Source organism: Mastigoproctus giganteus, chromosome 4 (genome assembly GCF_048544385.1).
Source record: "Mastigoproctus giganteus isolate SK-2022 chromosome 4, ASM4854438v1, whole genome shotgun sequence".
Classification (NCBI taxonomy): Eukaryota; Metazoa; Arthropoda; class Arachnida; order Uropygi; family Thelyphonidae; genus Mastigoproctus; species Mastigoproctus giganteus.
This window is the reverse complement of record NC_143578.1, coordinates 22,872,836-22,899,593: the sequence shown is the minus strand read 5'-3', so window position 1 is coordinate 22,899,593 and position 26,758 is coordinate 22,872,836. Positions and strand designations below refer to the sequence as shown.

At 34.3% G+C, this 26,758-nt stretch overlaps 1 protein-coding gene across 3 annotated transcripts in view; it reads left to right on the top strand.

The window, feature by feature from the left end:
- ebo (exportin ellipsoid body open) overlaps positions 1-26,758 on the top strand; it is a 152,639-nt gene that overhangs the window by 52,160 nt on the left and 73,721 nt on the right. For all 3 annotated transcript variants that reach the window (XM_090371404.1, XM_090371402.1, XM_090371403.1), the window contains exons 14-15: positions 5,864-6,099; positions 6,957-7,049. In XM_090371404.1, the coding sequence (XP_090227530.1) occupies positions 5,864-6,099; positions 6,957-7,049 (329 nt within the window). The remainder of the gene's footprint in view (positions 1-5,863; positions 6,100-6,956; positions 7,050-26,758) is intronic.

The following is a 26,758-nucleotide window of genomic DNA, read 5'->3' as shown; positions in this document are numbered from 1 at the left end:
CTCTCTCTCTCTCTCTCTCTCTCTCTCTCTATATATATATATATATATATTAAAAAATATATATGTTATATGATCTTTATTACAATAATATAATTATAAAAATTACATTTCATAATACAAATTTTATATATATACAGTATATAATTTTATTCTTTATATAGAGGTACTAAGTAAACATCAATTATAGATCACCACAAAATTAAAAAGGTACTGTATACCTCTTTATAATGAAATAAACATATAAATTAATAAATAATAAGTTTAAGTAACTTAAACCCAAATTACGTGGTACCCCTGGAATGTTGTTGCGGCACCCCAGTTGAAAACCACTGGCTTAAACCCATGTGCTTTTTATTATAAAATTGTTCCAACAAGAAACCTACTATAGATGCCTACCATACTCATGGACTTGAGAGCTCTGATTGTTCAGTTGTCAGGAAACTGATAAAGTTATGCATGGCCACATCATTACAGACATTGATATTTGTAATAACATGGTGACACATCTTGAGGAACTTGTTGATCAAAATGAAGAACATATTGAAAATGTAAAATAAGAATATTTTCCAAGAATCAGCATGCTAATTCATAAGGTAACAATGAATAAATGAGTTTAGTAGGAAAAATTTAAGTATGTAAACATTTTGTGTGCATGTGGAAATTTTATAAACAATTTAATATGTAAATTTAATATTAAAATGAGTTTAGTAGGAAAAATTTAAATATGTAAACATTTTGTGTGCATGTGGAAATTTTATAAACAATATTTATATTAAAGAACTACATTGGGAAAAAAAAAAAAAAAATGAGCCAGGAAATTTTTTTAAGCCAAAGCATATAGCACATATTTGTGATGCAGTGTATTAATATTTAGTTTTGATAATTGAGAGCTATTAAGTGCTCGATAATTCCTATATTCTATTATATTATAAATCAACAGGGATTACCTTTATTTTAGATATACGAAGCTTCTTTTCCAACTCTCCTAGTCCAACTCGCTAATAATTCTTGAGGATGGCGATATCAATTTTGTGAACCCGGTGGAACATCTTCCCCACTGTCAGAACCGTAGTGTTCAAACCGTGCGGTCTCAACAATGAGTGCTCAAAACTGCTGTCTTGAAACACCATACCTCTGGCAGCATGGAAATCATTACTTGGATTGGCATAAAATTAGATTTTTGAGGTCTAAACTGTTTAATAAATATATATGGACCGATTATTTCTTTTGGTCCTGTAGCTGGACTTTAGAGTTAAATTTAGGGGTCTAATAAAATTGGATGGGGGGAGGATTAGTTCTCTACATTCCTTAAGTCGTGTACAGCATCCCATGCAAAAATTGCGATGCTGTTTATGTAGGATCTACCACAGGAGTGGCACAGCTTCGAGCAAAACAACACAAAGCTTCTGTGCGGCCGGGTCGCTCAAATGCATCGGAACTTTCGTTCCACACAATAAATGAATGACATTCATTCAGCTTTAATGAAACAAATTATAAATATTCAACACAACTATCACAAACTACTTATTGCAGAAACCTTAGAGATGAAACTACACGAAACTTTAATCAATATCCGTAGGCCATTCCTATTGTCCGACGATTGGTCACTTATACGCATGCGTGAAGAACAAACACTACAACATAAGACAAAAGTTTCGGATTAATTGTGAGTTGCTCTATTCCTGTGAACATGACACCTGAAAAGTTCTAGTCCGACTTAAGGAATGTAGAGAACAAATCCTCCCCCCCATCCAATTTTATTAGACCCCTAAATTTAACTCTACAGGACCAAAAGAAATAATCGGTCCATATATATTTATTAAACAGTTTAGACCTCAAAAATCTAATTTTATGCCAATCCAAGTAATGATTTCCATGCTGCCAGTGGTATGGTGTTTCAAGACAGCAGTCTTGAGCACTCATTGTTGAGACCGCACGGTTTGAACACTACGGTTCTGACAGTGGGGAAGATGTCCTACCAGGTTCACAAAATTGATATCGCCATCCTCAAGAATTATTAGCGAGTTGGACTACGAGTGTTGGAAAAGAAGCTTCCTATATCTAAAATGAAGGTAATCCCTGTTGATTTATAAATTAATATTTAGTATAAATAAATACACTGTAATGCCCAAACACATTTTCTAAATATACACTGCCTATCTAAAACATTGTGTCTAAATTTGACATGGAATGGATTGAAATAGTTGCTGATAGGTGGTATAAATTTAATTTATTTTCCTAGCAATAATTCCTGTTGCTCCTTTAGTAATGAGGATAGGCTGTGTATTGAAATACCACATTCTACAGATTTTGAGTGGGATTCAGATTTAGAAAGAGGGAAGGTGACTGAATTCACTATCACATTGCTTGACTACTCTTAGTCTGGTCTAGCTTAATAGATGAGAGTGGTCATCTCCTTCAAGGTGAAAATGGAGCATTGCAAGGTATATATGATCTGATAAATTTCTTAAATATGCTGCAGCCATTTATCACTCTTTCTGACATATCAGTGGACCAAATTCATTCCATAAGAACATTCCCTACACAATTATTTCACCTCCCATAGTTTAGTCGGTGTGGCAAATCCATCACTTTGTTTAGTAGTAAAAGACCATGAACTGAGATTCTTCCTTCCTCAGACTACAATGTCTGTTTCCTATTCTCTGTAGTCCCAGTCATGTTGACTAAAACACTGGCAAAATCCTTGTTTATAATTTTTGTCTGGAGTGAATCATCTGTGTATAGCATAGTGACTGCCAAACTCCAGATTTCCCGTTCATTGTGCATTGTTCAAGCACACAGATTGACCTCAGCCTAGGTTTTGAAGGTGTCTTGCAAGGCTCTGCAGTAGATCAAGGATTCAACTTTACAATCCAGGTAAAGCTCTGTAATTCTCCCCTTTATTATCCTCTTTCAACTCATTTCTTCTGGAAGTGAATGCCCACTCATTTTATCTTCTGTTGCACTAATAATAAACCATTTTTGGAAGTCGGTTATATTATGCCTTCTTGCCCATCTTGATGTATATGGCCATTGGCTGTGCTGAGAGTATTTAAGGCATTGAAATTAACACATGATCACATTTTGCAGTTTCCTGGTTTGAATATATGGTGAAAGTCTGAATACTGCCTGTAATAAAGGCTGCTGTAATAAGCATTACTAATGTAATGAGTGAAATGTAGGAAAATATTATTGCTACAAGTGAAATATGTGTAAATATACAATTTTTACTGTAAAAAGTGCTTTAAATTGCAGCAGTTATCTATTTTTCTTTCTCCATGTTTCTGCAATTTTATTTATTTTGTACATTTGCAAAAACATGGGCAGAAAAAACTAAACTGCTGCAATTTAAAGAACTTTTTGCAGTAATAATTTCATATTTCTGAATTCAGTTATGAAATGTGTTATTTTGCAAATAACATTTCTTGTGATTGTGTTCAGAAGCATGGGAAAACATCAACGTAACATGACTTGCCTTTCTGTTCACACTTTTGCAGATCAGCAGCCAATATAAACCAGAATCATAGCTATGTTTGTTGTAGAGTTATTTATTTGGAAAAAGGGAAATGTTATGTTGTTAACATTTATACCATATCAACAATAGATGGAGATTATAGCAGATGGAGGTTTTCTCAATTACAGGTGACCCCTGCTTAACGCTGATAATGCGTTCCGGAAAAACAGAGCGCTAAGTGAATCCGCGCTAAGCGAGCGCCGCATTCCCATAAGGTAACATATATATTTGTGAGTTGCGGTCGGTGCCATAGAATATTTCCTAATCAATAATAAACGGTAGTGAAAAGATGCACAAATGTCGGTCAAAATAGTTAATATTCAAATATTTGTACATATAAAATATTCTGCATTACATACGTATATAATTATATGGTAACTACTTACGTATCAAAATTAAACTTAAAATTACAATTAAAATCATTAATTTAATTGATCTAAATTGATTTAATTTAATTGATGAATTTAATTATGAAAAATGTGTCGATTTTGGGTTGAACTTTGGCCCTCTTCCAAATAAACTAAAAGGGGTATTAATTTTAAATTCGCCGCTTTGAAACCTGGCATGTTTTTTTCTTCTTTCAATACGAAACTTCTTTTAGGCATTCGTTTCCACAAAAGTCCTGCTTCATCTATGTTAAAAACGTGTTGAGAAGTATAACACACAATACCCCTCTTCAATAATTTTAACAAGTTCTTTTTTGAAAGTTTCGGCTCCTTGATCTGCACTTGCGGCTTTTTCCTGGATTTTAAATCTATTCAACCAGCCCTTACTAGTTTTAAATGGTTCCCTTTTTTTTTTTTTTTTTTTTTTAGGTGAGTTTTCTTCAGATCATCATATTGGCTAATCTCTCTCTCTTTTTTATTATTTATAATATTTAACTTAACTGAATTCTGCATTGGATATTATCTTCAATAAAATTAGTTAGTCTTTCCATTTCAATCCTAATAGCCGGCCTAGCCCTAGTTGCTTGCAGTGGAACAGCTATCTTTCCCGCTGCTAAAATTAATTCTTTATTTTTTTTAATAATTGTTCTTACAGTTAAACTTGCAAGTCCTAAATTTTGGCACACATCCGCTTGTCTTTGACCAGAATCGATTTGCTTCGAAACATCTAATTTGATTTTCAAATTCAGTCTTTTTGCTTACATTTATAGTCTTCGTATTGCGCTCAGATGTTGTTGCTTTTTCATTCTTATCTGCCATTATTAGCTCTTCGAAAATGTAACCGCGTTGGTTGCATTAATTATGATACAATGTTCAAGTAAACTGTCCGTTACGCACGATGTCTGATACTAAACTTCGGATAAATGCATATAACGCAAATATTACAAGCAATATACGTGATCATTTTTTAAAAATGTTGATCTCCGAACTACGTAACAAGTCACTGTACTGCAATTAAATTAGCGCGCGAGAGAATTTCACTGAGCGTGGGAATATTTCTCAGGTCGGCGTGGGAAACGTTTTAACCGTATTTTTATATTCATTTTCAAGCTATCGACTCCATCAAATGAAACGATTTCGTTAAATATGCCAAAAATGCAATCTGTAAAAGAGCGTTACAGTGATCTGTAACAGCGTTATAGTCAGATACGGGTTATAATATAAGAACAACATTATAGCGAATCAGCGTAAAGCGAACCGCGTTATAACGGGGGCCTGCGGTACTTGTTTTCTTCAACATTTATGCATCCTTTTTAACATGCAATTTGAATATAAGAAGAATCTGTAATGAGTATTTTTTTTAAATATTTTAGCTGGGTAGTGTGAAAAGTTCTTTTTTATTTGTTTATTAATTTGGCACAGAAATGAATGATAGGAAAAATTTAAATTTTTTAGGAGTATTAAACAGTATTATTAGCAATTTTGGCTTGTTATATTAAAAAAAAAAACAATGGTAACATTCCATTTAATGATATTGAATTTGCAAGAATTTGCATTATTAAAATAGCTTTGTGCAAAATTTCATTTTTGTATTATCTTCCTGTAATATATAGCACTAGTTGCCAGATGTTTCTTGTGCATGTTTTAAAGTATCTAAATAGCTAAATATTATAGCCAGCAAATATTTTCACATAATTAATTTTGTTATTGTCAGCTGTTTGAATTAGTTTCTAGTTCACTAAGGTAAACTAAATAAACCTACTTCTGAATAAATTTTTTCATTTAACTCAGTCCTTAATTCACATAGTGAGGTAAATTTTAAAAATATTTAAGTTAATGTGACAGTTAATAGATTTTCTGTCCTTGAAATGCTTTTTTTTATTTCTTTAGTTATAGTTAGATTACTTTTTTTTTTTATTAAAGTTAATTAATAGATGCTTTACCTTATTCTTTGTCTCACTAGTATCCCATTTTCCAAGAAAACCTAAATATCTACTTGGGACTTGAGCAGTTTACTTTCCCTATAGCTGGTTCTGGAGAATATCAGTTGGAAATAACAGCTGAAAATGAATGCAGAAGACTCCACTGTAGTTTGAGAGACTTATCCTCAGTTTTACAAGGTCTTGGAAGGCTAGCTGATCACTTTATTGGAGAAATGTTTTGGAAACAAAGGACAAAAGCTCAAACAACGCTAGAAAGGCATGTTTGCAAACTTATTTTTGAAACAAGTTAAATTTTTTTAATATAATATAAAGTCTTTTTTATATGGATTTGTGAAAGAACAGCATTTATAGGGTAGGGTAGATGTAATAATAAACTAAGTCTGTAATACTATTTAATTCTAAATAGTTTAAAAAATGGTTAAATCCATCTATAACTTGCACTATTAGAATAATTTTGTGGAATATTTGTCATTGTTGTGATTAGCTCTTCCTGTAATATGTAACACTTAGTGTCAGGTGTCTGTTTTTTTTTTTTTTTTTTAACCTTCATTTTCATTGCTGCCAAAGAAGATCCTTATGGTAGAATTGTAATGTTCAGTTTGTAGCTTATTCTCTTAAATTATTTACACACAGTGAATCATTGTTCCTTTCGTACTATATCTCTATAAAGTAGCCTTGACTATCATATTAAAAATGTTGTAAATATTTTTATTCTGTATACTTATAAATAGTTTTATGTATTCATAATAATTTTTTAACAATAAATATTAATTTTTGCACATACAAATATATAGATATTTAGTTTCTTGATTGATCTCTTCTTGTAAATTTTTTTTTTAATAGCTACAATAAATTAAAAAAATATTATTTTACATAACTACCAATTTTTCATATTTATCTTGCTTAAAAGCCATTTATGTATTTTGCAGCAACTTTCCGGGAACACAATTCCCTCCTTTCCATTACTTTATAAGTGTTTGATGGTCATGGGTGTTAAGAAACCCATAATCAGTAAGCGACACCTATATTTTTAATTTCAGGTAACTAGTTAAATGAAAGGTTTTTTTTTAATTTACCGTATATACTAATTTTTTCCAATTTGTTTTCTTGAAGGTTGTGCCAAGCAGCATCATACAGTAACAAGATGCGATTATATGAAGTTCAAACTGCAGCACCATCAGTGCTTAGGACAGATTTTATTGAAGTGTAAGTTTGTGCTTTCTCTCTCTCTCTCTCTCTCTCTCTCTCTCCCTCTCCCTTCTCTGTTTCTAATTGTCGAATTTCAGTCAGAATAACTATTTTAAATTGTGATTATATTTTGAATTCATTCTTTTTCATGCTGACATTTGAAAATTAGTTAATCATCCTAAATCATTAAAGGGAAATTTCCTTCTTTGTGGAACTTTAAAACATCTCTAGAACTAAACAAAATCCAATTTGTCTGCCTGAAATTAAAATAGTAACACAGTCAGCAGTGAGGACAGAAAATTTATTTCAAGACTTTCAAAATTTATTTCTACTTTTGTAGAGTAGTTTCAGTTATGTTGAAAGTGTTAGTACTGATATAATTTGTGTTGAGGTGTTATTACTGGTATAATTCGTGTTGAAGTGTTAGTACTGGCATAATTCATCATTAATCTTGCATAAAACATTTTATATTAATAGCTTATGTTGAATCTAGATTTTAGTACTAGTCTCATACTGATATAATTAACTGATTTACAGATATTGAGAAACTTTCTAAACAGCTAGACTGAACTTAATGAACCTGACTGTTGTTATCTTTGAATTTTTTTATATTTTTGTGTAATCTAAAATAGTTTCATATGTAAATTTACCTTGTGCTTGGAAAATGCATAGGCCAGTTGAAAACCCATTCTCTGCATATCATTCACTATCACAATACAGTAAACCCTCGATTTAATGGACTAATAGGGGAGAAGGGGTGTTCGTTAATGCCGATAGTCCATTAAATCGAATGTAACCTGGGGGGGGGTCATTTTTTATTGTTCTTAATGTAAAAAGAAAGCTTTAATACAATATACAGTATTGTACAATATAAAATTGTTGCAATTTGGCCTTTGATTTACAGATATCAGAAACAGTTTTTTTTTTTTTATTCCGTAACTTTCACAAACATGTGTTACTGAGACGCCTTGTTCTAATTTATCAATTAGCTCTAATTTCTGCGCCACATTTAAGTTCACGTGCTTTCTTTTAACACCTCTATCACTTGATGTCATTTTAAATTGTAAGGATTGCAAAATTATTTAATAAATAAAGTCAATTCAGAAATCACAGAAACACCCTATATAGAACCTGACCGCACGATAGCTTGAGGGAGACTGAGACAGAAACAAAGCGAGTCGGTAGACCTGCAGTTTAGTGTCCTGAGTCACATTCAGCTCGCAAGTCACCGCCTGCTCTTATCTGTAATCTGGGAAAACAGCTATTTGAGCACGTTTTCAGAAAGAATAAAAAATAATTTCCTGAATTTGATTATAAAAATAAAAGTAGGTAATTATCAAAATAATAATGGAAATAAGTAATTATTATTAATTTTTAATTAATAATAACACTGAAGTTTTGTATAACCTAAAAAAAAAATATGGTCGAGATTAATATGTACATTACTGTAATGTATTATTTGTCCAGTCCGTTAAATCTGAAATCTGGTATGTCGGAGTCCGTTAAATCGAGGGTTTACTGTATATCTTATTTAAGTATTAAGGTTTTTAGGAGTGCTTGCTAACTAACATGAATTAATTAGTGTAGTAGATTGGATATTTTATTATAAATGCAGAGATTCCTGGTATCAAATACGAAAACTATCCCAGGAAATTGTAGGTAATGCTTACCTTTCAGTACTAATGAGAAAGTTTGCTACTCAGAGGAAATTCTCCGTGTCTCAATACTTGGGAAAGTAGTTCCGTTATTCAAATAATATACAATTAATACAACATTACAGTACTTCTCTGTACTGGTACAGGTTATCCTATCCAAGTATGTTTTGCTGTATTAAAGCTATTTAAAGTTATCTCATCTATACTAATGATGAATAATTTCCAAGATTATTCTTTGAATTATTTTCATAGAATATTCTCTACTCATGTTATTGATCAAAACTGTTTATGAAAAAATGCAAAAGGTAGCATTTCTTAAGCCCAGTATAATTCTAAGAAGCAAGTAGAAGTAGAATATGTAACCAATATATAATAAACATAAGCAGAATTTTTATTGTAAATAGTGCAATGAAAAGTTAGAATAAACACGCAAAATAATAAAGATAAAAACGGATGCTGTACTACGTTGTAACCACTGTAATTTCTTATAAAACAGTTTCCAAAACATGAGAAAGTAAAATCTAATTTATGCATTTATTTTTATTCTAGTACATATCTTATGAAAGTGTAGGATAAATATAACAGTGACCATGATAATTTGAATATGTAGTCATATTCTGTCTTTACATGTCAAACAAATCAGTCTGGTGAATGCAGAATTATTATTCATGCATGCTATTAATTGTGGATGTTGTTGTTATTTGGTTTTTAGGAGCATTAGCAACTAAGGCCATATTGCTCCGGGATATGCGGTGGTCATTCCCTGACCTTTCCGCATCCTCCGTATTTGGTGGTGATGGGCTCGAACCCCGGTCTAATCAAGAAGCGTGTGCTATGCACTGCTGCTCCTTCCCACCTGGCTACGGAGGTGCCTATTAATTGTGGAAAATTAATTGTGAAAGGTTTAGTGAAGGTTTGCTTAGCGTGCCTAATACTCTTGTACTAGTTTGAGATACCAACAAAATTCCTGTAAGAATAACGTTTCAACTTCTTTGAGGTACATTTTAGTTATTTTCTATATCTGATCTTCCATTAATTTTCTGTTTATCACTTTCAAATGAAAATGTCAATAACAAAGCAGTTCAGTTTTTTGGCACTGTCTAGCCATATGCAGTAACATTGTACATTAATAAGTGTTGTTAGTATACAAAGTGTGTCTGAAGAGTTTTTGGACTGATTTTTTTTAAACAATACTGCTAGTGTCATACATTGTCCACTGTTGAAACTATTCACTATAAAAGTCTGAACTGGTTCTGTGCCAGGTTTCATCAGTGAATAAAGGTATTCTACTCGAAAGTCATATTTAAGTTGGCATAGTAAAATCATGTCATCATGGATCCAAGGGCTGAGCGAAGAGTGGCAATAAAATTTTGTTTTAAAACTGGAAAAAGTGCAACTGAAACAGTTGCAATGGTGAGTGTAGCTTATGGATATGATGCCCTATCACAATCCAACATTTTTTGGAAGATGATCTTCCAACAGGAAGATGATCAGGATGATGCACAGAATGGCCACCCATCCCAATCTCATGACTCAACCATCAAAAAAGTTCTAAAGCTGTTAATGGAAGATCATCTAACCCTCTGAATGGCAGTAAAACAGCTTCACATCAGCAAGGATACCATGTGTTCAATTGATGTTGAGGATTTGGAAAAAAAAAAGGAAAATATGCTCACACTTGTACTGCCTGCATTGATGATGGAACAAAAGGAGAAATCAGTTGTATGTCAAGATTTGATTGAGGTGGCAGACAGTGATCCAGACTTTTATAAAGGAAAACATAACTGGTGATGAATCCTGGTGCTTTGTGTATGAACCCAAAACAGTAAGAAAATCAGCTGCATGAGTCAGAAAACAAATCGCTAAGGACAAAGAAACTCCGGTTCCAAAAAGTCTTGAGCCAAAATGAGTTGCTGATGATTATTATTTTTTATTGGCAAGGAGTTGTGCATAAACAATTTGCACCAGAAGGACAGACAATCAACTCTGAATTTTACAGAGGAGTGATGGACAGATTGTTGAAGAGAATTAAGAATGTTAGGCCAAACATGACCAAGTCATGTTTGGCCTAACATTCAAGGGAAGCATTCAAGGAACTAATCTTGGAGGCTACCAGGCTTTACATACCAACTAAGAAATATTGTTCAAGGTTTAGGCCTAAATGGTTGTCAGATGAACTAATGAGACATGTGGCAGAGAAGAAAAATGCATGGGATACATACAAATTAATGGGTGACATGGAAGCCTATGATAGCTATAAGTTGGTCTGTAACCAAGTCACAAAGGAGATTAGGCAGGCAAAGGCAGACTATGAAAAATCCTTGGCAAAGGATGCAAAGAAAAACAGAAAAGAGTTCTTTACATACTTGAACTCGAAAAGGAAAGGGATGAATCAGATTGGTCCACTGGATATTGATGGTTCAACAGTTGAGGATCCTGCTCAGGTGGCTAACAATCTAAACGAGTATTTTGCATCTACATTCACGCATGAGGAGTTATTCAGGAAGGAGAATGATGTAGATAAAGTAAACATTGGCAGTGAGCTGGATGATTTTGTAATAACTGAGAGGAAAGTGGAGGAGAGATTGTTGAGGATAAACATAAAAAAGGCACCTGGGGTGGATGGGATCTATCCAGTTATATTAAAGGAGGCAGCAAAGGAAGTAAGCAAACCCTTAGCCATAATTATGAGAGCTTCCTTGGACTCAGGGGAGGTACCTATGGACTGGAGATGTGCAAATGTGACCCCAATTCACAAAGGAGGTTCAAAGGCTGACACAAGTAATTATAGACCTGTTAGTTTAACTTCTGTTCCAGGTAAATTAATGGAGGCACTGGTTAAAGAAGCACTGCAGGATCATCTAGACAAGAATTCAGTTATAGCTCAGACGCAGCATGGTTTTGTTAAGGGCAGGTCTTGCCTGACCAATTTGATTGGATACTATGATGTAGTCACAAAAGAACTGGATGCAGGGAATAACTTTGATATTATATATTTGGATCTTAGAAAGGCTTTTGATACTGTTGCACATGGAAGACTGTTGCACAAATTGGAGCAGTGTGGCATTGGAGGCAAATTGCTGCTATGGATAAGGGGATGGTTGAGTGGCAGAAGACAGAGAGTGGTAATCAATGGACACTGCTCAACGTGGACTAATGTTATTAGTGGAGTTCCTCAAGGTTCGGTGTTGGGTCCGTTGTTGTTTTCGGTGTTTATGAATGATATTGATGATGGGATATCAAGTTTAATGTCTAAGTTTGCAGATGATACAAAGGTTGGCAGGGTCGTTAAGGACAATACTGACGCTATGCTGCTGCAACAGGATCTGGAAAGGTTGAACAGATGGGCTGAGAGGTGGCAAATGAGGTTTAACATCGACAAATGTAAAGTGCTGCATATGGGAAACAGTAACCCCAGAGCAACGTATCAACTCTGCGGTACTACACTGACAGTGGTGGAGAATGAAAAGGACCTGGGGGTAATTGTGCAGGCAGATATGAAGTTCTCTGAGCAGTGCAGACGAGCTGCAAGAGTAGCTCATGGTGTCTTGTCAATGATATACAGGAATTTTTCTAACAGGGATAAGGAGGTGATTATTCCCTTGTATAAGGCAATGGTAAGGCCACACCTACAGTACTGTATGCAGGTCTGGAGGCCTCATTTCAAGAAGGATGTAGAGCTGCTGGAACGGGTACAGAGAAGGGCAACAAGATTAGTAAATGGAACAAAGGGTTGCTCTTATGAAGAAAGGCTTAAGTTTTGCAAATTACAGAGTCTGGAGACTAGGCACCGGCGAGGTGATCTGATAGAGGTGTATAAGGCTTTGAATGGTTTGAGCATGCTCAATGCCAATGGGATTCTTCATCTTTCTCAGAATAATCACCTCAGAGGGCATAAATTCAAATTGAGGAAGGACGGATGTCGGATAGATGTGCAGAAATTTGCCTTTGGCCAGCGGGTGGTTGGTTGGTGGAACCGACTTCCATCACTTGTTGTTGAAGTTGATAGCCTAAACAAATTTAAAGCTCAACTGGACAGGTATTTTGAACGAACGGAGGGGTGAAATGGGAGTGAGTTTTTTTTTTTTTTTTTTTTTTTGGCTGATGCTGAATAAGCTTGCTTTCTTGCATCATATGCCAATGCTAATGCTAAGTCATTTCTTGATTCACGATAATGCACCCTCGCACAATGCAACCATCATCAAGCAGTTTCACACAGAAGAGCATTACAGTGCTTCACCATCCCTTGTATTTATTCACCAGATTTGGCACCTGTTGATTATTTTCTGTTCCCCAAAGTGAAATCCCACCTGAAGGGGCACCATTTTGACAGTGTTTCAAGGATCCTAAGCAATGTGACAAAGGAGTTACACAGGGATCCACAAGATCAGTTCCACAGAGCCATCCAGAAGCTGTACAACTGTGCAAAGAGGTGCATTGAGTTATGAGGAATATACTTTGAAGATTAAATGGTAATAAATTTTTTTCCTTCAGATTTTGATAATTTTTATAAATGTAGTCCTAAAACTTTTCAGACACCTTGTAATAGTGTTGTGTGTTGAGTTGAGGGGAAATTGCTTTTCTAAACTTAATGAATTTTTTCAGTTATCTTCCCATTAATTAGATCGTATGTTCCCATTAATTACATAGTAATACTGTAAATGAAGTGATTGGCAAAAGCTAGTGGTGTGAGTGCTATAAAACATTGTATGTAAGAAAAAACTTTGGCTACCACTTACAACAGTAATACTGTTGTAAAATCTATATTTATGTAAATTGTGATATCCTTTATATATTTATTAATTACTAATTTCTATTAAAAATAATTTTTTTGCTGTGAAATGCAACTACCTCTTATTAGTTCAATGATTACTTTTATATCCATCTTCATGTGGTACAGCTATTGCAACATTACCAGCCATTTGGAGATTGATATGATCCTAAACATTTGTGTGTTGTTTTGCTGGCTGGTAATCCTTGGTAACACTGTAATCACTTGCTGTCATTAGTAGCTCTGGCCATCATTATCCCCAGAGGCCTGATATGCAGGGTCATTGGGGTTGGGGCAACTCCCTCTCCTTTGAAATTGGCATTTGCAACTTTGTAAAGAGCTGTTGACTAACATGTATGTATTTACTTTTAAATTCTAGTTATTGTTATTATTTATAATAATTATATCTCTGGTTGAAGGTGACCTAGTTTTATTGGGAGACTATTGTCAGGGAAATGGCTAATATTTTTTGTAATAAAGATAGGTGGACTAGAACCAGGATGTGTTTGCTGGGAATAACAATTGATGTTACCAACAAATTGTCAGTTTAAGGGGGTAAAGAGGGCATTGTTATTCATGTGGGTACTAACAGTATTAAACAAACACAACCTAATAATTCATTGGATAAATTATAGGACAATGCTGGAAAAAATGTTGCAAATTATATCAGAATGTGTATATGTCCACAATTCTGCCCATTCACAATTGGCATGATTATATGCTAAAAGCCTTTTGGATTAACTCAAGACTTGAGGGAATCTGCAAGACTTTGGGGAGGGGGGGGTGTTTATCAGTGTGGCCTACACTTGCAGGTAGAAGGAATCTATTTTGTAGAGATGGTATTCATTTGACAAAGGTGGTGCAACGATTTTTGCCAGTATCATTGAGGATACCTTAAGGGTTCAGGGAAACTGCTAATTAGGGGGTAGAAGGGTAATATATATATATATATATCCCTATCTGATGATATGGGTCAAAGTAATGCTTGCACTTACCTCAAGAATTGTTATTTGTTGCTACAACAACCAATGTTGACAAGATGTTTTGAGGGTAGCAATGTTTCAAATGAGCAGGATGATAAAGATAGGGAAACAAGCCTAAATAACTTCAAGGGATGTGTCAGGGTAGTAAACTATAGAAGAATACTTAGTCTTAACTGTGCCTACAGTAATTTCAGGAGTATTATCAGTAAAATGGCCGAATTTGAACTCTTGGTTTGGACTAATGCTGACATAAGTCTAACATAAATGTGATGCCACCTGGAAATTGGAAATGATGTGTTCCACTATGGTATGTATAATGTACTTAAGAAATATAGGGACAAGAATAATTTTTTATAAACAATTTCTTATTATGAGCTTTTAAAACATTAATATGAATGCATACTTTCTGGCTAAGTCACCCCTCAAAATGCTTATCTCAGGATCTCAATATTAGCTAGCCTACTTATAGTCACACACACACAATATCTACTTTTGTCCCCTACACAATTGGAAGACTTCCAGCCACAAGCGGGTCGGCCATGCAGATATGTGGTTGGTAGTAGCCAGTGTGTTGTTAGTCTTTACCATTAACAGCAGTTCAGCCACTTATTTATATGAAACATGTTAAAAATATGTTTCTATGATTTTTATCATATTCTTAAGGAAACAGAAAACTGTTAGCCTCATTTGACCTTAAAAGGTCAAGTCCAGGAGAATATTTCTTCTGGGGTTTGACCTTCAGGGATCCTCATCTCTGAAGTCCTGCAGTCTACAACTGTGTACATATAAGGATGCAACTGCTTCTTGTTGTATAATTACTTAAAATATACCACTGACAATGAGCAAGTTAATTCTGGATTAATAACTATTGCTCTTGAGAAATATCTTGTCTACTTTGCTAATTATATACAGGATGAAAACTTTAAGAGTTGCCAGGAAGTTACCTCCCAAGTGGTGATCATTAGGTTGATGGTGGTTGAGGCAATTGCTATTCAAGTTAAGTGTGATCTTTCCAGTGTGTTGGATAATTTGCACCCTCTAGTGAATTTTTTATACATTTTTGAATACTATCTTCCAAACTACAGAAAATGAAAAAGAAAACTATGGATTGCAAGGTTGTTAATTTCAGTCAGACAGACATTTGTTTGAAGCAAATTGTATATAGAATTGATGGTTTCTGATTAAATATGGTTTGAAAATTGAGATTTTGGCTGTTATTATTAGTAGTAATAGTAGTAATGGAAAATGATGCAGGAAAGCAAAGTTATACAGCATCAACTGAAAAAAAATAAAAAGAAAGCCAACACTTCCTGTTTCACTTGTCCATCCACTCTAACAGTTTATCTAGTTTTTCCTTGAATTTATTAAATGACACACTTCTACAACACTAGATAGGAGTTTGTTCCAACAATCAGCCACCCTCTGGCTGAAGGCAAATTTATGCACATTCAATGTGCAACTATCCTTCCTCAATTTCTGAGCATGAGAAAGAAATCCATCAGAATTGAGCTTATTCAATCCATTCAAAGTTTTAAATACCTCAATCAGATCTCTTCATAAGTTCCTAGTGTTCAGATGTTGCAGTTTGCAAACTGAAGCCTTTCCTTGCCACCCTTCTGTTCCTCTCACTAATCTTGTTGTTCTCTGCATCCATTCCAACAGATCTGCATCTTTCTGAAAATGAGACCTCCAGATCTGTATGCAGTACTCAAGATGTGACCTAACCATTGCCTTACACAATGCAATATTCACCTCCTTATCCTTGCTGGCAAAATTCCTGTATATTATTAACAAAACCCATGAGCTATCATGGCAGCCTGTCTGCACTTTCAGAGAACTTCATGTCTGACTGCGCAATTACTCTCAGGTCTTTTTTATTCTCCACTGCTCTGAGTGTCTTACCATACAGCTGGTATGTTAATTCGGGACAACTGCTCCCTATATGAAGTACCTTGCATTTGTCAATATTAAAAATTCCTACTTCTCAGCCAATCTGTATAATTTTTCTAGATCTTATTGTGTAATACATACCCTGATTACTGTGATTAATTACTGCTAACTTTGTATCACCTGCAAACTTAGACATTAAGCCTGTTATGCCTTCATCAATATCATTAATAAATTTAAAAAACAGCAGTGGGTCCACCAATGAACCCTGGGAAAATTCCCTAATTTCTGCTTTGTCCAAGAAGAGAAGTTCCCATTGATAACTTACTGTCTTCTCTAGCTGAACCACACCCCTTTATCCATAGCAGCAACGTGCCCTTAATGCCACACTGCTCCAATTTGTATAGCAGTCTTATGTGCAGCGGTATCAAATTATTTACTTCAAGAAGGTATTGCAATAGAGTGGAAAGACTTTTGTCAGTTAAGTAGAATAAAACATATACAGGTATGATGAAACTGGAATATTTTTCTTGTGCTTTGCCTAATAAAGCTATGAGCCTGAAGGATGAAAGTCACAGCAGAGGAAAAATTTAAATGTAAAGGATAATGATAATTGCCACCCCTTTCCCAAAATATGGTAGGAGAATTTGAATCTCACTAATAATTGGCAAGGCAAAATTCATATTGAGGGTGTTAACACTAATTAGGAGTGAATTGGAAAATGAGCAAAAAAACAAAAACAGGAATAACTTAGAGGCTCATGGGAGTCTGTTCTCTGCTAGGGGATTGGCTCCGTGGAGTGATTTTTTTTTTTTTTTTTTTTCCCCATAGAATTTTAGTTTTGTATTTTAAAAAACTCCTCTGCATAAATGCTTTTAAATAATAATTTGCTCTTATGTTTACTCAAGTATCCAACATTAAAGTGAATTACTGTTAAAAAAAAGCGAATCAGAATTTTAAATAATAGTTTACTTAAAAAAATACTTTTATTAGGTTCCCCCCCCCCCCCCCCCCAGTTATATCATCTGTCTTTTTATGCATCACTTCAGTTATATCCTCTGTCTTCTTATGCATCACTTGATTTAATTTCTTCAATCCTGGATCTGAATTCTAGAGAATTTTTTTTTCAGCCTGCATAACCGAAATCACACAGCTGGAAGTTAATAGTTGTAATTTCATATAATTTTCAGAGCTGCTTTCTTGCTGCCATTTATTATAGTTGTAAACACAGATAAGACATGACAACATATACCAGAATATTTAAAGATAATTCATACATTAATGTTCTTTTTAATAGCTACAATAGATTAAAAAAATATATATAATTATTTTACATAACTACCAATTTTCCATATTTATTTTGCTTAAAAGTTTTTTAAGAAAGATTATTTGAAACTGAGTAAGTGTTGGAGTAGCATACTCCATCACTTTGGTGAACCACAAGATTAGGAAAAACTGCATTGAGTTCAGTGGTGATCACTGTTTAGCTGTGATGCAAATATAGCTTCTTTTAACTTCAAGTGCAACTTGGGGAGACAAAAGTTTGGCAATTTCTGTACTAGAGCCAACATGAAAAATGCATACATATCAGAGTTGCTGGAAAAGTTATCTACATCAGTAATAAAGAAACAAAATAAAGCCTATTTTTTTTTTTCTCAAAAAGTATATAACCCTTTGAGGTTCAATACATTCCCTCCACTTTGACAGCAAAGAGGAAATACCTTGGGGGAAAAAATACTTTATTCTGATCTCTCATAATGATTTGTCATCACTTAATTGATGTCCACACAGGTGTTTCTTCAGATTTCTGAAGAAGAAATAATCACTGGGGCCAGATCAGGACTGCAGAGTAGGTGGTTTAACTCCTGGATCTGCAATCTCTGAAAACTGCAATTACTTTATGGAGCTCATGTACAGGAGCATTGTCATAAAGAAGCAAAGCACCTCATGTCTATTTCCCTCTTCTTTGTTCCTTTATGGTCCTCCTTAAATTTTTGAGAACAACACTATAGGCATCTCCAGTGATTGTTTTCTTTTATGGCTTGTAGTGTTAACAGAAGAATTTGTTTCATATCCCAAAAATGGTGGCTGTGAACTTCTCAGCAGAGGGTAGCATTCCAGATTCTTTTTGGGCAGTGGGGGATCCATGGCATTTCCATTGCTTGGACTATTGTTTTGTTTCCAGTTCTCAATGGTGAATCAGCTATTCATCATAAGTTACAATCCTTGAAAAAAATCCTTGTGGATCTGCATCATGCATATATAAATTTAAGCCCTGCACTATTTCTGAAGATATAGGACCTTAAATTCTGAGTAAAATTTATACATACATGATGCATATCCATAGAGATCTGCATTATGCATGTGTAAGAGGTATGAGTATTCTTAGCATCTAGCAAGAAATGACCCCCCCTGATGTGGCCAGGTGTTCATGATAATGGTCAGTACTGACTCTTCAGAAATATTGAATTATCTGGTAGTCAAACATTTTTGGCACATTTCTAGAGTTATCACTTCTGATGGTCGTCAGGGGTCACTGACCAGTGCAGCATATATAGTGATGGCACAGACAGTGCCTGTCAATTTATCAGTATGAAGCCTCTTGCAGTGTGGAACGGGAAGGGCCTGACTGAGTTTAAATGAATGATTTGTGGCTCTAGGAAAGCAGGGGAGAGAGATAACATATCAGCAACTTTGGGCATTGACTGTTCACAGGCCACCGTAGTGAGAGGTTGATGGAAATGGTCCTAAGAGGGACACAGTCACCCAACACGCCAGGATGTGGAGACCACCACTGGTTGTGAGTCACAGTAAACTGTGGTTGGCATGTGCTGTCTGAGACAATTAGATGGCTCAAAATCCCTCAGTTAATGATAGACTAGAACTAGGGTGCACATAGAAATATTTCAGAGTATACCATCCAACTGAGAGGCTTACAGAGTAGGTTACATGTTCATGTGTCCACATTGGCCAACTGTTATTGATATCTCTTCCTGGAGTGGTCTTGGGAATAGTTCCTGGACATTGGACAACTGGAAAAGAGTTGTCTGGTCTGATGAGTCAAGTCTTATCTCCATCATGCTGATGGAGATAGTGCATATTCAATAGCAAGCAGGTGAACAGCTGCAACCAGACTTCATGGTTGGATGAAAACATGCTGGTGGCAGTGGGATCATGATTTGGAAGATATTTTTTAATGACATCACTGGGTCCCCTCATTCCCATTGAACACACTCACCACCACCAGATCCTACCTTGGCATTGTTTTGAACCAAGTGTTGCCATACATGATAACCCTGTATCCAGATGGCATTGGACTCTCAACAAGACAGTGCTTCATGTTACATGGCCTGCATTGTACTCAAGTGGTTCATGGCTCAAGTGCTTCTTGGATCATTTCCAAGCATTTTGTGTGTTCCCCTGGCCACCAAATTCCCCTGAAATAAATTGATCTCTTCAAACATTCGTGGGTTGCAGTGGAATGCAGCATGTGTCAGTTCATACCAGTGCCTCAGTCGATTGCCAAACTCTGGGATGTCCTTCTGTCCAACTGGTTCAGGATACACGAGGATGCCTTTGTGGTTTCATAGAGTTTATGCCATGCCTAGTGGAAAGCTTTTATCACAGCAGAAGGTGGCGCAACATCTATTAGGTAGGTGGTCATAATGTTTTAGCTCATGAGTGTATATACTCCAGAAAGAAGTAATAGGCACAAATTAATTATGCTATAAAGGATCTTAATAATATTCATCTCATTGAATGTCAGGAAAATTGCAGTTCCAAACACATCATCTTTGTATCTCTTCTCTTATGGAAATTCCACAGCTGTTGATATCAGAGCATACTATCACAGTTATAATTTTAACAGTAATTACTATTGAACCAAGCTCATTTTCTACCTCTATACCTCTAATTGCATACCAAAATTTTATAATGCTATAATATTGCTTCAGTTTTCTCATTGATTATAAATTACATCTAATGGAAATCCTTACAATAAAATTACAGAATAATTCAGACTTGTTAAACAGTTGGATACCTGTCGACATGATATGGCACCTGGCTAAAATTGTTTGAAACAGCCAGTTAGGTATAACTGCCTTATACTTGTTGGCATTGTGGTGTTACATTATTATATTCATTTACATGCATTTTCTTCTTTTAGCATAGTGGATAGCCTACATAGTTTGAAAAGCATCATTACACTTTTGTATTTTTTTTTTTTAGTTTCATGGCAGCATATTATATACTTTTAATTTTAGCAAACCAAGAAAGAGGTTGCACACCTTTCACTGATGTAGATATTTTTAAATTTTAATTTGAATCTGTCATTTAGTACTAATTTCAGTCAAAATAATTACAGTAATGAAAGAGTTTTATATGTATCACAAAACATTACTATTATTATTTAGTTTTATTTAATTTTGACCTACTATATTTTAAATCTTGCTTATATAAATACATTAAAATAAATTTCTGTTACATTCACTTCAGTTACTTTTTGAGGGACATTGTTTTGTTGTCCAAAAGTATTTTTTAAGAGTTATTCAGTTTACCATTCAAAATTTGGAGTGGCATGGCTTATGGACTGGGCTTCCTTGAAAGGTTTAGGTAAGTATTTAAAGCATAATACAAAAGCACATCACTCATTCTTAGACTAAGAAGAACAAGTTTAGAACAGCAATTTAGATCAAATATATTAAATTTAAGTTACATAAAGCCAAATGTTCTGAACTATTCTTCTAACCCTACCTAAGTAGCACTAATGAAAGTAAACTAGATTAAAAATACATTTTGAATGAAAAATTTACATAGCACAGGTGCGAACTATCTGTTGCATATAGACTAGTGTCCCGTAAACAGAGCAATAGTAACTCTGAAGTCATGTAGTTGTTACCTAGGGGACTCTTCTGATTGGCTGCATCATTTCCCAAATGAGGTAGAGTTGTGGGTCCTCCTTTGGTGCTGATAACACATCAACACATTGGTGCTGATAACACATCAACACATTGGTGCTGATGTGTTGTCAGCATTGCAGTAATGTGGTAAGGAGATGGCCTCCAATTGACCAGAAGAGAAGTTGTCTGTGCAGGAACAAAGGGAAGATGCTTATCCATATGACTGGAATGGCTTGCCTGGTTGGAGGGTTGGCTGTTATGGTAATGATATTTGGATATCTAAGGTTGAATGGTGTTGCTGTGTAAATTGCTGTTTCCCCCTGGGAGGGGATGTTCCTCTTATAATGTGATGTGGATGGTTGGAATAAGACTGCAGATGTGCAATCTGGTGGATTGGAAAAATTTAAAACTTAATTTAAATTTTTTCATTTCATGTCAGTGTGAATTCATGAAATTCTTAGATAGGTATAGTTTTTGACAAAAGGTGGTTTCTGGTTAAACAGAATCCATGAGTTGGATTAATACAACTCATGTTATCAAGGCTATTGTATATCTGAGGCCATCTCCTTACCACGTTTCTTTGATAAAATACACAGTTGGACAAGACACAAATGCCAGACCATCAATTGTTTGTTTGAAAAATTACAAATTACTAGATTATAGAACTTTTGTAAATTTACCTTTTTGAAGGAGATTTCTGTAACACTCAGTAACATTGTTTTAACCATTTATACATGTCCAGCAAAAACATATTCCTCTAAATTATTGAAGTGTTTATGGTATGACATAATTCTATGAAAGTCATAAAATAAAATTACTTTTTATTACCACATGAAACAAGCTGCCTCATTTTATATAGCAATTCAGTTATAATGTAAAATATCAAATTAAATTTTGCAGCCTTTATACATTGTTTTCAGAAACAAATATGTATGCATAATGGTTATTTAAAAAAAAAAACACATTGACAATCTTTCTTTTGACCTGGTAACAAAATTTCAAGGAAAAATATGTTGGCAATTATGTTATTAACTTCTTAAAACTAGTATCAGATGGAAAATGGTAGTCTCCTTGGGTTGCAAAAAAAAAAAAAAAAAAAAGTGCAGTCTACATAAAGTTTGTTTGTTTGAAAGAGATATTGTCAAACTTTTTTTTTCACTGTGTTCTAAGTAAAAAAATCAATAAAAATATATCTGTTGGAATACATTTTCGAAAACTGCAAAAACCTAACAAAATTAAATGTTCTAGCTACTTAAACTAAGGTGGACTTAGTCCATTTTACATTATGCATGCTGCTCATAATAGATTTTATAGGTGACGTCAGATTAAACAGATGTATGTGATATTCAAATTTCATAGCATACGTCATATTTTCATAAATATACATGCACCATGTTTTATCAATGCTTACAAGGTGCAACAGCCAGGTAGAAGGAAAGTGCAAATGCAAATTAGCACAACAGCAGGACACTAGGACTATAGCTAATATATTTGTAATTTTTCTTTTGCATAACTATTAAAGAAGATGTGCATTCTATACTACAAAAATTATAATACTGTGCAAGCGGTATTATAATTTTTTTTCCTACATCAGCATTTTTTATATTTTTGTAAATCATATCATTATAATTGATAACTAGAAAAACTCACTGTTTTGAATGATTTGACTATGGACAAAATAAAAAAATAATAATTATGGTTTATTGTTAAAAGATTATGATTTTTGTTAAATCTGTATTTCATTACTTTTTTTTCATTTATTAATAAAAGAAAGATAAAATCTGATTCTGATAATTCTTTGAAAAAAAAAAAAAATTCTTTGAAAGGTATCATTTTGCTGCTTCAGGCAGCCATTTCTTCTGTGGGTTTGAGCATATGCACAGTACCCAGAGGAGAAAGGGTAAGAGGTGCTGTTTAAAAGAGAAGGAAGTTCTCAATTTATACTGACAGTAGTATATGTATTTTCAGATTTCAGGCAAAAACTGGATTTTATTTATTTCTAGAGATATGTGTTGAAAAAGTGTAAATAGGTAAGTGAAGGATTCTTTCAGTAATTTTAATTATGTGGTAATTTTCCTTTATTTTGATAGCTATGTAATGATTTAAATATGGATTCTGATGAAATTTTATTGCAAATACTTAAACTGCAAACAGCTTTAAATATGTGAGACCTGAAAAATTTTATTCATTAATAAATTTCGTTCATTTGATTGCCTGTAAGTAATAGCCCTTTAAAATGAAATGGAAGAATACATTCATATAGCACTTTTTTTCAGTTGAACTTGGGTACCACAGCCATTGTAATGTGTGCATAGCAAGTGGATGCCACATGCAGATTGCTTCCCAGGAGTCCTTTGTTATGGATATAAAGGCAGTTGCACCACAAGTCATTACAAGCAAGCAAGCTTCTGTGACTTTGAATGGGGAATGGGGTGTAATTTTGAGGCTGACAGGTTCTTCTATGACAAAGAATTTGCTGAAGTCATGAGAAACTGTCTCTAAAGGTGATGCACACTCAGTGATTTTGAATGGAGTGTAATTGGAGTCTGTCAGGAGCTTTTATGACAGATTGCAAAGCTTGCTGAAGTGTCATGAGGAATTGTCACAGAAGGTGATGTATCAAATTGGTGAATGATAGATGATGTGACCAAAGTGTAACTGTGGCCAATAATTGACATTCTGCACCAGGGATGTCCAGTCAGTCGGGATTGCAAAACAAAACAGACAAGCAGTGACAGACCAAATACAGAAGTTAATGTATGTTGTGGGCAACTTGTTTTCGTAAAAACAGAAGGGAACTGTACGAACCTTGGTACCATGGCAGGATTGTTGTGCACAAACTGCTAAATTCCCCTAATGTTTGTATGTATACCTAGTAGTACTGGAAGTACTTCCAAGAGAGCATTGCCACAGAGTATTGTCAAGCAGCGGTTTAAAGAGCATGACAGTAAAGTTATGAGTCTTCCAATCATCCAACATCAATCCTATAGAACATTTGTGGAGTTGCACTTGTAACAGGTTTCAACCATCATCCAACCTGAATAAATTGTCAATTTCACTGTTCTTATTCCTAAAACTTAATAAAATCCAAATTCTTGCAGACCACGTAATACTAGAACAGTGCCATTCTGATCACATATGATAGCCCAACAAATACCTAGCAAATATCCATGCTGATGGATATTTGTGAACAAAATAACAGAAACAAAATGCAAGTGGTGAACAAAATATTTCAAATATTTTGTTCACCACTTGCACTGCTCTTTTTAATGATGTTGTAATAAAAGGAAAAGTTGGACACATCATGGATAAGAACATTTGAAAGGTTTGTATTGAGTAAAGGACATACTGACTTAAATATGAAATGAAAGGGAGGCATTTCTACACAAAAAAAACAGTTTAGTTTATTTTTCAACAGTTGTCAAACAAATATTACCTCACATCTAGTACAATAACTTGCTAAAGTAATTTGTTAAGACACATTAAATTTGCATGAACTTGTCATCAGGCTAGAAATGGGGCTTAGTTCTAAACCAGCAGTTTCCAACCTTTTTAGGATGTGACTCTTATTCATATTTCACTAATCTTTGTGACCCAGTATAACATCCTGAAGTATGTACCAAAAAAGTACTTTTTTTTTTATCTTTGTAATTAATGTTGCAGTTTAATTTATGATGTTTTTAATTTTTTGAACATAGTGTGCATTCCACACAACCCATTACAAATGTGCCAGTGACTAATAGGTTGAGAAGCACCATTTGTAGACAAAATTTAAATTACATGCAAATACTAAATATGAAATATTTAAATAGAAAAATTACGATATCTAAGAGATATAAGACAATCAACTTAGCAAATATAGCTATGCACTACCACACAAGGGCAATTTGAAATGCAAAATGAGGGGAATACTGAGATTTTATATGGTGTGACGATTAAGGCTGATGATATCATGGGGGAAATGACATTACCACTTAATGAGAAATTGATGTGGAGATTGGTTGATTACAAAATTAACATGTAATAATAACAGAGTATCAGGCTCAAGGTTTACAGAGATGAAAATATGGAGACATTAAGAGGATGCATGCTGTCAGCTTACAACTGTTAATGAAATAATTAACAGTGGCAACCATTTATCACTCTTAACTCTTTAATTATGTTTTTATTTTGTTTATTTTCTTATTAAAGGTATAAACAAAATGAAAGAAATCATATCATGTATTATGAATTATATAATGAATTCCCAGGATGGGATATTTGTGTTAAGCTGTTCTTTATGGTAACCAGAGTAACAGTTAGATCGAATAAAAAGGTCACCCCTTCCTCTCCCCCAAAGCAGATCATACCACAACCACTTAACATTGCAACAGTCTCTTGCAATGGAAGGAGAAGGGTCACCATCCAATCTTTTGCCTAATTGTTATACTGAGATTGTCCATGGCTTCTGCTCCATAAGTTGCAGTTATACTTGATACTTTTCAGAAATTGTGGAAGGTTCGGGTTAGTCAAAACATTCTATCTGATAGTGCTGGGAAATAGCTATAGAAAATTGTTCCCTTTGCAGAAAATTGGTAGTTCACTGTTTTGTGTAAAGATTGTGGTGTGCAGTGGCCTACTTGTGGCTGGATCACAAACAATATGCTACTGTTGATTGCCACAGTACACCAATTTCAATAATTTTCTGTTTAAAGAAGATAGTCTGTTGCTTTCTTGCATCACATGCCACTATTACTACTACTACTGTTATGAAGCTATACCAGCCAACTTTAATTTTGTGCATTGGCCACCAGTGAAAACTGAAACAGACCGTTGTCTACTGGGTATAATTCTCTGCTCATGCCAGGAGCTATGAAACAAAATGAACATGTTTTTCTGGATCCATAATCTCTCTAGCCTGGACATGCTGGAATGTGTCGTAAAATATCTCAGGGTGGCATGACAATTACTGTATTGTTATTCCAGGTGCCTGTTGACACCTTGGGTATTAGTGCTTTCTCTTGCATCCACAATGGGTTTACTTACAGAATAATATTTTGTTGAGGCTTCCTGCTTCTTTTACCAATCCATAGTGTGCAGCTTGTTGCTTCAGATTTCTTTCATGAAATCATTTACAGGTTGAATTTTATCCTCAACAGTGGTCCTGTACCTACATTTCAGATGCATTTATTGTAATTTATTTTCAGCTCAATTGTTCATTTTTAATTAATTTTCAGTTTTGATCTGTTGAGCTAGTTAACCAATTGCAGTATATTGGCTTATAATTTGTTATCTATCATTATTGAACACTCAAATGGGCACTATAGATAATATGGGTTGCTAGATCTAGCTTGGTAAGATCTGTCAATTGGCATATTCTTGGTGTTTGCTATTTTTGTTTTGGATTTAGTTATTTTATACTTAAATTTTGTTAATATTCATTATCTATTTCTTTAAAAATCAGTATGTGATTTTTTTGATTATCTGTATATTTGCGTCTTTCACTACTAACTATTTTCATGTCCCCTGTCTAGCATGAAATTTTCCAGTGTCT